At 35.9% G+C, this 11,308-nt stretch overlaps 1 protein-coding gene across 1 annotated transcript; it reads left to right on the top strand.

Moving 5' to 3' along the window:
• Positions 1–6,116: 6,116 nt before the first annotated feature.
• Positions 6,117–10,122, top strand: mak16 (MAK16 homolog (S. cerevisiae)). The gene is made up of 10 exons (XM_056246731.1): positions 6,117–6,306; positions 6,587–6,636; positions 6,744–6,853; positions 6,963–7,027; positions 7,124–7,275; positions 8,760–8,814; positions 9,008–9,082; positions 9,164–9,259; positions 9,498–9,563; positions 9,649–10,122. The coding sequence occupies exons 1-10, from the start codon at positions 6,292–6,294 to the stop codon at positions 9,850–9,852; spliced, it is 888 nt and encodes a 295-aa protein (XP_056102706.1). The 5' UTR covers positions 6,117–6,291; the 3' UTR covers positions 9,853–10,122.
• The last annotated feature ends 1,186 nt before the right edge of the window (positions 10,123–11,308 follow it).

Raw genomic sequence — 11,308 nt, 5'->3', positions numbered from 1 at the left:
GACATATTAATCGACTTATTAACTCGACTTGATTCGACTCGATTATCAGAAATGGACATTATTAAAATAGCCTATTAACATTTTGTTTTGAACTAAGAATGACAAAGACAGTGCGGCATTTAGACACGATACATATGCATACCAGTCGTACGTGACAGCATTCGAATGAAGTTTGAATAGGCTAATTGTTATTATCAATATGTTGAATAAATACAATATTACAAAATAAAATAGGTCTGGCTACAAAAAAACACTTTTATTCAACTTATTCCACATTTCTTTAAATCCATTCAATTATGTAATATTTGTATATATTATAATTATTGTTATATTTGTATACTCTTCATTATCTCTTTGCCCAATTAACATTCTATATTATCTATTTAATACTTAATGTACCCTAAATGTTTTGTAAATACTGTAAACGCAGGGGCAGGTTTACATTTACATTTACATTTAGTCATTTAGCAGACGCTTTTATCCAAAGCGACTTGCAACTGAGGACTAAACCAAGCGAGTCATCGTGAATAGACAAAAACAACGCAAGAAGTGCTCAAAATACAAAGTTCAGACATTGCTCGGAGTAGCATAAGCCAGATAAGCAAGGATTTAAAGGAAAAGGAAAGTTTTTTTTTTTTTTTTTACGTTAAGTGCTCACGGAAGAGGTTTACCATTTGGGGAGCCCTAAGCTAAGTCAGGATTTTTAATTGCACAACAGTAATATTAGAACAAAATTAAGCAAGACATTTCAAAACTGGATTTAGCTAACTTTGGATTTATTTAGTTTATTTAGTCTTATTATTTATTTAGTTTATTTAGTTTTTAATTTACTTATTTATTTATTAATTCTGCATATAGCAGACAAAAATTGTCTACAATTTAGCTCTTGCTCCTTTCAGCTTTAAGATAAGTCCTAGTAAATAAAAGTCAAGTATAAAATTTCACATAACGGTAACACTTTACTTTAATGGGTGTTTAAAGACTGACTTCAAGACTGACATGACACTTTCATAATCATGACATTATGCATGTTTATGACAACTGTCATTAAGAGTCATTCGCTCAATTATGACATTTTTAATGCAATGTAATTTTAATGACATTGTTTGAGATGTCTTTGTTATGACAAAAACTTGACATAAACCAATACATCATAACCTGTCAATGTCTTGGTAATGACAATTTGACATTACCAAGACAACATAAATTGTCATAAAATGTCATAAACTTTTTTGATTAATTATCAAACTTAAGAAACCACTTAACTGTATGGGTTAACATTACATTAAACTGTCATGTGGTTGGTTTTGACATTGGCTGTCATGAGGCCATTAAAAGCTAAGTGGTTTCTTAAGTTTGATAATTAATCTGCTATGTCATGTTTATGACATATTTGTGACAGATTGTGTTGTCTTAGTAATGTCAAGTTGTCATGACAAAGACACTGACAGGTTATGATGTATTGGTTTATGTCAAGTTGTCATGACAAAGACAATGACAGGTTATGACGTATTGGTTTATGTCAAGTTGTCGTTACAAAGACATCTCAAACAATGTCACATTTGCATTAAAATGTCATAATTGAGCGGATGACACTTAATGAAAGTTGTCATAAACATGCATAAAACCTCCTTCCTATTCATGACATGTGTCATGTTATGATTATGAAGGTGTCATGTTAGTCTTATGCACACAGCATATGAACACTAAAATAACACAGCATTTTTTTCATAAATAAAATATATACGCCTAGCCTAGATTAATCCTTATTAAAGCTACACAAATTATTCAGTCAAAAACAGTATTTTTACTAGGATGTTTTGACATTTTTGTGTGTATTTGTTCAATCGTTCAAGCTCAAGAAGATGCGAAAAAAACAACGCAGTCTCACGAAAGTGCGTATCAATACCACGAATGTTATTTCTCGTGCCATTTATACGCCAAAAATGGTTTTTGCGTGCATATGCTACGCACAGAAAACCCCTTGGGTAGGATTAGGGGGAGGGGGGTAGGCGGGTGCGTGCGTATTACACGCCATAAAGTGCGTATCATATGCACGCGAAAACTGCGTATCATATACACGCAAAAACCATTTTTGGCGTATAAATGGCGCGAGAAATAACATTCGTGGTATTGATACGCACTTTCATGAGATCGGGCTGGAAAAAAACTTCAATAGAATTTGTATTTGAGCACTAGAGGGATCAATAAGAGGAATAGATATTTAAATTTACAACAAGTATTCGATTCCTGACCTTAGAATTTTAATCGATTTTCGATTCACAAACCAGTGGCTGGCAAATGTAACTGGTGCAGTGGTCATTGTGCGACCGTGCTGGTTCTTCCGCCTCGTTCAATGTTTCATTTTGATTTTTCCGGCGAAAAAAAAAAATGGTAAGCTTTGGCAAGCATTTCCTTATTCGATTTCCTCTTCTGTTTTCTTTCTTTTGTGAGTGCTGCTTGGATATGTGTGCTTAATGATATGCTTAATGTTTGTTTTTTACTTATCCAGGCCGCCTGGTAATAAATTATGTCAAAAGGAGTCATCAATTCAGTGAACTATTTTTGGCCAGCATGGGGCCCCTCAAGCCTGCAGGGTCCTACGCATTTGCTCTGTTTAAATTGCTATGGTAAATTTATACTAATTTACATGAGCGTCTGTTTTACGTGATATTAGCGAGTCAGAACTGATTAGTTAAAAACATCTAAATGAAACAGTGGATGTGGACGATTCGTTCACTATCACTGATTCATTCCTCAAAGAAATACCCCTTATATAATTATACTTACTACGACTATTAATAACTAGCCTAACTGAAATAAAATATTATAATAAAAATTTTAAAGTCCCATAAAGTGAAGTGGATTCATTTATTGCCACTTAGGCCTGCAGAAATACAGTCATATATAGTGGCTGAACTGGTAGGATTGTAAGGAATTTACAGTATTTAAAAAACATATATGGTACTTTAAATATTAAAATAGATAATACAGAACATTAATTGGGTAAAAAAAAACATGAAATGAAGTGGAAAATAAATATATTAATAAAGTAATACCGGTATTTACTATAGCAATTTAAACTGAGACACTAATTTGGGCAAAGAGCACTAATGACTTGTTTAAAACTATGAGCTTAAAGTTTGACTTGAACTCACCTGTCTTGACTTGGGACTTGGGACTTGCCAATCCCGACTCGGGACTTGACTCGAGACTTGAATGCAAAGACTTGAGACTTTCTTAAAGTCCCCATGAATTCAAAATTGACCATACTTACTTTGTTTGCCTAAATTGATCGTTTTGTGGTGAACAATTCATCCATGCAAGTCAATCCACACAAAAAAATTTTTTGGCTTCGTAATCTTTAATCAAAATCTGAAATTTCCCCTCCCCTCTGCGTTGGAGGACCTTGCCTGATGACGTAGGTTTCACGGTTTGGGCGTCTTCTTAACATCCGTAATCACGCCCCTCCAACTGACAGTTGACAGGCTGAATGAAAACACCTACTTTTCTAGATCCAATCAGGTGCTAGTTGGGAAAAAAAGCCACGCCCACCATTTTGCCTCATTTAGTATTCCGTTTCTCTCGGAAATACGTCACAACACTGGAGAAAAGTCGTTTGCAACTTCCGGTTCACGGGGACTTTAAGACTTGCAAAACAACGACTTGCTCCCAGGCTACTGGAGATTTACAGCATGTGTTTTAAAACTGAAATGAAGAAGTGTGGATAAGAGAAATGACCACTCCACCCTGTCAAATGCTTTATTTATTTATATATTTATTTATGCATCTGGTGATGCTATTAAGAAAGGTGGTTTGTTTTTAGGCATAGAGTTATTATAAAAAATAATTAATTACATTTATCAACCTTCGTGTATTTTCTGAAGGATGTTCACACTTTGAAGTTGGCACACTTTTTAAGTCTTTATTATGTTTAGGTGTATTGAAGTCTTTATTAGGTTTGGGAATAAAAGTGATATAAGCGGTATTCCTATTGAATATGAATATGAAAAAGCACTATAAAAAAGAGGGAGGTGGGTGTTAAAGTACCTGGGAAAGAACAAGGCAAAATCGATTTTAAAAGGAAAAAGTAAATGAATAAATAGCAAATAAGATGGGACAATAGTAACACAGAAAGATGCACAGACAGTAGGAAGGATAAATTGAAGGATAAATTGCCAAGGAGGGAATAGAAAATATTTTTTGTCATTCTGTTTGCTAGGGGTGCAGAAATTACACACTTTAGATAAAATAATAAAATAAACGTCCGAGTCTATAATCAAAGTATGCTTGTACAAACACAAATAAACAAATAAACTTGTATGAAAGTTTCCCTTTCAAGTTGTTTGTGGAGACACGTGAAGTAGACATCTACACGTCTCTAATCAGTGAGCGCACGTTTCCAATAACAAAACATTAAAACATTACTCAGCGAGTGGTAAGTCGTAGGCCTAGCCACTTCCAAGTTTCAACTAAACTTTTGATCTTCCCCAAAATCTAATTAGCTTATTTATTTTTTATAAAATAAATAGCTTTTCCTGTTTCCTTCATAAACAAATATGCTCTCTGCTTACATAAATGCTGAGCCACTATCAGAAAGTTCACCCAAATGCATTGTGGTTGTCACCCCAATGTCAAAGGTGACAATAAAATCTCACAGGAATCCATCCATAGACAATGACAGTGTGGAAAACACCCAGCCTGTGTCCTGTACGGCATGCAGTGAATTTAGCCCTAATGAATAACACCAAAACGAGTGAACAATGGCACAGTTGTGCTAATAGAAGGGCTAGCAACATATGCAGACCACATAATGGGTATATGTTATTGGTAGACTTCTTTAATTAGAAACAGCATTAGGTTGCGGAAAGACAACAAAGAACTGTGGGAAATGCAGACATTAAACAATGAAATCAAAACCGACCCTATTTACATTCTTACATGATACAATTTTTACATGATAACGGTTTCGTTTTCAAAAACGTGCACTTTGAAACCCGTTTCAAAGTTTGCGTTCTCAAGCCACCAAAACGCCGCTGTCGTGTATATGAATGGCTTTAACGCATTAAAGGTTTTCAGTTGAAAACGATGTTGTGTGAATGCCCCTAAATTAATAACTAATGATTATTACAATGGAAATGAATCAACGCTGAACTTAACGGTACTTAAACTGGACACTGAATTTCTTCTAGAGCTGCTGTACAGTCAAAACAATCTTTGTTGAATTCATTTCCTGTTATCATTGTAAAGCTGCTTTGCAACAATCTGTATTGTAAAAAGAACTATATTAATAAAGGTGACTTGACTTGACTTAACATTTTATCTTGATTTTATACAGGGTTCCAGACTGCGACCAAATTTGAGAATGTGCGAGTTAAAATGTTATGTGGTTGCATTTGTGCGAGTGGACGCTTGAGCAACAGAACGCCGTTGTATCAGCTGCTGCAGTCCGTAACTTATGTTCAAAATGAACGAGTAGGCTACATCATGAATCCATTTTCCAAACCGTGTTTTTGACTTATTCTGAATCACTACGGTAAGCCTATAATAAGTGTTTATATTCGGACTATTTTATCCCGGGGTCGTCTCGGCTGCGGAGTAGCCCAGTGCCTGCGTGACTCACCATAGACATTAACGGAGAGAAGTTCCGTCTACAATGTTCTTCCGCAAGACACGTGCAGTTTATTTATTGACGAACGTAGACGTCACGCGCATTGCACACTAATTAGCCTACTGTCTAAGACTGGGTCACACAGGGTTGAAATCAACACTGGCACTATGAAACAATATGGGTTTGCATGAAAATGGGTTTGCGTGAAAATGGGTTAGGCTATGTGATGTGTGATGAATGAAACTGCATTTTATATAATTTCCTTGTATAGTAAATATATGTGTATTGTGGCATCTTATTTTAGTATTGTATTTTTTTTTTCCATTTTTTTTTTCATTTAGACTAACATGAGCTCTGATTGGTCCAAGGAAATTTAAACCTCATGAACCCATGCAATAAATACTATTTGTTCTCCAGTACAGTAGATGGCGACATTGCTCCTAAAGAGTGGATCGCCTTTATACAAGAAGAAGACTATTCCTGGTACACTGGTAACATGGCTGCCGCCTGTAACTTCCATGTGGTATTTGTGTGATCACAGTCGATTGGGCTATTAGAAACATTTTAACGTTAGTTTCATTGGATCAAATTAGCGCTGATATTTACGTAAAGGTGCCTAAACTTACGTACAGTAACGTACACAACTTTCAAAGTGACGACCGTTCAAACAAGCTGTCAGAATGCAACACGACGACGTAAGTAAAGCGCTACAAGAAAAGCGAATGAAAATATAACGCACAATTTACATATACAATATTTTCAATGTATATTCAATCAACCCGGATGAATTTAATGATAATTTTACTGAACCAGTAATAATTAAAACAAAATATTATCAAAATATTATTTCATAGGTTGTGTTTCTGTTTTAGCAGTAAACACCGGTCGTTGTAATTGATAAAGGAATGGCCTTTAAATAGTTTATTTTACGTTGTTGAACATAATCCTTGATATTGAATCATCTTTCTTTTAAAGGTTATATGGGACCTTATCGGCAGTAAGAGTTTTTGTTCCTACAAAGTAAAGTAAGTATATGTGATTGTTTCTTCTAATTGTTTTTCTTCTTTTTATGTCCACTCCTCAAATTGTGGAAGAATATGACATCTAACTTTTTGATTTCTTGTCGTTGAAGAACGAAAACTCAACTGTTTTGTCGAAACGAATACAACATCACAGGCCTTTGCAATCGTTCATCGTGTCCTCTTGCCAACAGTCAGTATGCAACTGTAAGAGAGGATAAAGGTATGCTAATCGTTTTAAAAACGTTTTTGCAAACCTATGAACTTCAAACGTAATCAAAATGTTTCTGAAAATGTATTTCTTGATCATTGCAACTGTTCCGTTTCATTAGGCCAGTGTTATCTTTACATGAAAGTAATTGAGAGAGCAGCATTCCCTGCTCGCATGTGGGAGAAGGTATGAGGATCAAAACGAGCAAGAATGGATCATTTGATATCATTCACATTGAAATGTTTATTATGCTCATGCTACTATACTTTAACTTTTTCTCAGGTGAAACTTGATAGAAACTATGCGAAGGCTTTGGAACAGATTGATGAGAACCTTATCTATTGGCCGCGGTACATCAGACACAAGTGCAAACAGCGCTTGACAAAGATCACTCAGTATCTCATTAGAATCCGCAAACTCACACTGAAACGACAGTGAGTAGCTTTCTTCAGTTCAATTGCTGCATTCAGTGCACCAGTAGTGCAGTGCTGCTAATGTTGTGCTATCTAGTTGCATTGTGTCATTTTATGATCTCTCTCTTCTCACATCAAATAATTTCAGCTCAAAATAATATTTTTAATGTTTCTGAAATAACTCGCTTCTTTTTGGCTTATGATTGAAACTACAGTACAGTAATATTGTAAAATATTATTACAATTTAAAGCTGCAGTCCGTAGCTTTTTTGGGGGGTTAAAAATGATCCAAAATACATAACCAGCCAGTGTTCAAAACTATCTGCTTGCCTTAGCTCGATTCAAAGCGGTAAGCTTGTAATAATGTTTTTAATTACAGTGGTACTGGTGGATTTCCGCGGGGGATTCGAGCATGTCTTTGCTTCATTACGTCACATCTGTACACATAAAGGAGTCTCGGCTAGTTGGCTATAGAGGGAATGCATTAACGTCACTTCCCCGCCGGAACACGCCCCCCTCAGCGGGACTGAGTGGCAGAAGAGCTGCTGCGTGACTGGAGTTAATAGGGGAAACTGCGTTAACGCGAGTAAAACAAACTATTATCAGTTTAAACTAAAAGTTGGACTCGATATAGTGTTCCTTACAACTTATCAAAGATCCAGTGATCCATGGATATTGACATGCAGCCAGGAATCGTGTTTCCTGACATTTATATGTGCCTGATTTCGACGCCGGGGAAATAAATGAAGAAAATTTGCCTGTAAACGTTTTATATAAATACAATATAGATAGGTCTAAATCCGAGTGATCACTTACATTAATGTTATACTGTATATCATCATATCGTCCAGCCCTAACACTTGTATAGTTTTTTGTCAGTGTTTATTTAAAAACATCCAATTATGCAGAATATAGTCTGTTCTGTAGCTTTTTGCAGTCTGTAAAAATATACAGTACCTCAGATTTCTGGTCAAATCTAGTTGTACAGTCAATCGCAAAGCTCTTTCCCGTTTTAGATGTGTTTTGTGTGTTTTTCACGGCATTCACGCTGAAAACAAATGCTGCCGCTCAGTCTTTTTGCCACTTGTGGGCGTGACCGCATTCACTCCGGCCGACGGTGACGTCATGCGCATACCCTCTATATTGCGTGTGAGGATGTTGGAGGTGGAGATTTGATAATTCTGCGAATGACTGCAATTGCAGATTTCGAACAGAGATGGTGACAAAGAGAAAAAACGCCGGACTGCAGCTTTAAAATATTTATTGTATTTTAGAATGTTATATGTTCCTGTTTTGGCAAAGCTACATTTTCAGCAGCCATTACAGCAGTCTTCAGTGTCGCATGGTCCTTAAGAAATAAATATAATATACTTATTTGGTGTTCAAGAACCTTTGATCAGTATTAATTTCTTTAGAAAATGTAATTAAAAGTTGAACAGTTGTGTAATTTCATTGCCTGGCTGACCATGTATATTATCTCTTACTGGTGCCTTTTTTGTATCCAGGAGAAAACTGGTTCCACTCAGTAGAAAAGTAGAGAGACGAGAAAAGAGGAGGGAGGTGAGGATTTATTGATGATGCATGCAATTCTGAATATTTTTTTATATCCTGTATTTTTATTTAGTTTGAGTGTTTATACAGACTTAGCTGAGTTTCCTTCCCCTCTGGGGTGCCCTTATTTAAAATAACTCTAGGGATCAAATGTGGAATTGAATTTGAGTGTTATTTACTCACTTTTCCTTCTCTCCAACAGGAAAAAGCCCTTATTGCTGCTCAGCTGGAAAATGCTATAGAAAAAGAACTGCTAGACCGTCTAAAACAAGGAACAGTACGTGGATCTTTGGCACATGCTTTTCCTGGTTTTGTGCCAGATCAGTAATTCCATTTAAAGTTTCCTTTTTCATTTTAGTATGGAGACATATACAACTTCCCCATCCACGCCTTTGATAAAGCTTTGGAAAAACAGGATGAGGAGAGTGAATCAGAGGAAGAGGAAGACGAAGAGGTATTAACTTTATTTCCTGTCAGCAGCGTTTTTATTACTTGTATGTCTATTACTTGACAGTGTACACCACTTTTCAAAAGTTTGGAGGTGGTGAAATCTTTTCATGTGTTTGACTTTCAAAAAATAAAGTCCTATGTTCACCAAGGCTACATCATATTATTATAATTTAAAATGACTTTTTATTTTAATATTTAATTTATCCCTGTGTTGGCCAAGTAGTTTTTTTTCTGTCTTTCAGGTGTCTGGGACGAGAGAATTTATTGCTGAGGATGAGATTGAAGAGAGTGATCTCAGTGATTTTGAGGTAATTTAGATGTAAAATGTTACACAAAAAAATATGATATAATATCTGAGAGTGACATTATCTAAATCCTGATTTTGTTTTACAGGATATGAACAACCTGAAGGGAAGCAGTGATGAGGAAGAGGATGATGATGAAGAGGAATCCAGTGAGGAAGAGTTGGAGGAAAAGAGCAAGGCCAAAACGAAAGGAAAAGCTCCACTCAAAGGCCCAATCAGGAAAAAACGGGCCTATGTGGAGATAGAATATGAACAAGAGATAGAACCAGCTCAGAAAAGCAAGGCCACCTAGAGACTAAACTGATGTGCACACCAACAGTTGTAACTCTGCTCCCTTGTGGAACATTTCCAAATCATGGAACATGATCTTTTACTACACCTACATTTAATAACAATGTACAATAATCAAAATCTCTAGTGTGGTGGGATTGTTGACCTCTTTCATCTGTGCTTATGCTGTTGCAAAGCATCAGTTTTTGTTTTATGATGTTCCATTGTGTACTTTTGGGTCAAATTTGACCCATATTCATGCAATAATAAACTTTATTTGTGCTGTATATTTTAGTGCCTGTTAGTTTGACTGTAGCCGGTGTTCTAATGGGAAAAACATAACATTTATACATTAAGTATTGTGTTGTGTTTGAATGCATGTTTTATTTGATCATCTTTTACATCTCATACACCCACCAGCAATTACACTGCAGATCACTAGAAAACATTTAAACAGTCAAAAATGCCTCCAGTGAAAATGCTGTTAGTAAGACAAGTACACATACTTTCAAAGCATTTATTACAAAGAAAAAATTTAGTGAAATCCCTGAGTAAAAAAGTTACTCAGACCAATGACATAAGAGCAAAATCCTTTACATCTAAAAGAAACCATTGGTTATTCTCTAAACATTGCACAATGTTGAAGTACCACCATTGTTAGAAATTTTTATCATGCTCAAGATAATTTGGGGCTCTAAAAAAAGATCAATGCTTATGATTTTATTAAAAACTGCACTGCTGTTAGTATTATGGCAGATTGCAGGATTTAGTGGCCCTTTTTAAATATCTCCGTTAAGAGGGAGGAGCAACAAAACAAGTGGGGAAAAAATAGTAGAAGAAACGTCCCTCCTTAGAGCACCTCTAGTATCCACTGTGCAATATATATACAGTGAGGAAAATAATTTTTGATCCTCTGCTGATCTTGTAAGTTTGCCCACTTACAAAGAAATGAAGGGTCAATCATTTTTATGGTAGGTTTATTTTAACAGATAGAGACAAATATCAACCAAAAAATCCAGAAAAACATCATATAAAGGTTATAAATTGATTTGCATTTCAGTAAGTGAAATAAGTATTGGATCCCCAAGCAAAACATGCCTTTGTGCTTGGCAACAAATGTTTCTCCACCAAGTACTCAGGTTAGACCTCAGTGTAGTAGGTCACCAGGTTTGTACACATCTCAGGAGGGATTTTGGTCCATTCCACTTTACAGATCCTCTCTAAATCCTTAAGGTTTCTTTGGCTGTTGCTTTGCAACTCGAAGTTTCAGCTCCCTTCACAGATTTTCTATAGGATTAGGGTCTGGAGACTGGCTAGGCCACTCCAAGACCTTAATGTGCTTCTTGAGCCACTCCTTTGTTGCCTTGGCAGTATGTTTTGGGTCATGCTGTAACACCCATCCACGACCCATCTTCAGTGTTCTGGCTGAAGGAAGGAGGTTCTCGTCCAAGATTTGACGGTACATGGCCCCGTCCATC

Source organism: Rhinichthys klamathensis, unplaced genomic scaffold, assembly GCF_029890125.1.
Source record: "Rhinichthys klamathensis goyatoka isolate OS25496 unplaced genomic scaffold, OSU_Roscu_1.1 h1tg000040l_1, whole genome shotgun sequence".
NCBI classification, from domain to species: domain Eukaryota; kingdom Metazoa; phylum Chordata; class Actinopteri; order Cypriniformes; family Leuciscidae; genus Rhinichthys; species Rhinichthys klamathensis.
This window is presented reverse-complemented; position numbering and strand designations above follow the sequence as displayed.

Coding starts and splice junctions, on each gene's coding strand:
- mak16 (XM_056246731.1), top strand. Junction 9,083..9,163: donor ACCGTCTAAAACAAGGAACA/GTACGTGGATCT, acceptor TTTTCATTTTAG/TATGGAGACATATACAACTT. Junction 9,260..9,497: donor AGGAAGAGGAAGACGAAGAG/GTATTAACTTTA, acceptor TCTGTCTTTCAG/GTGTCTGGGACGAGAGAATT.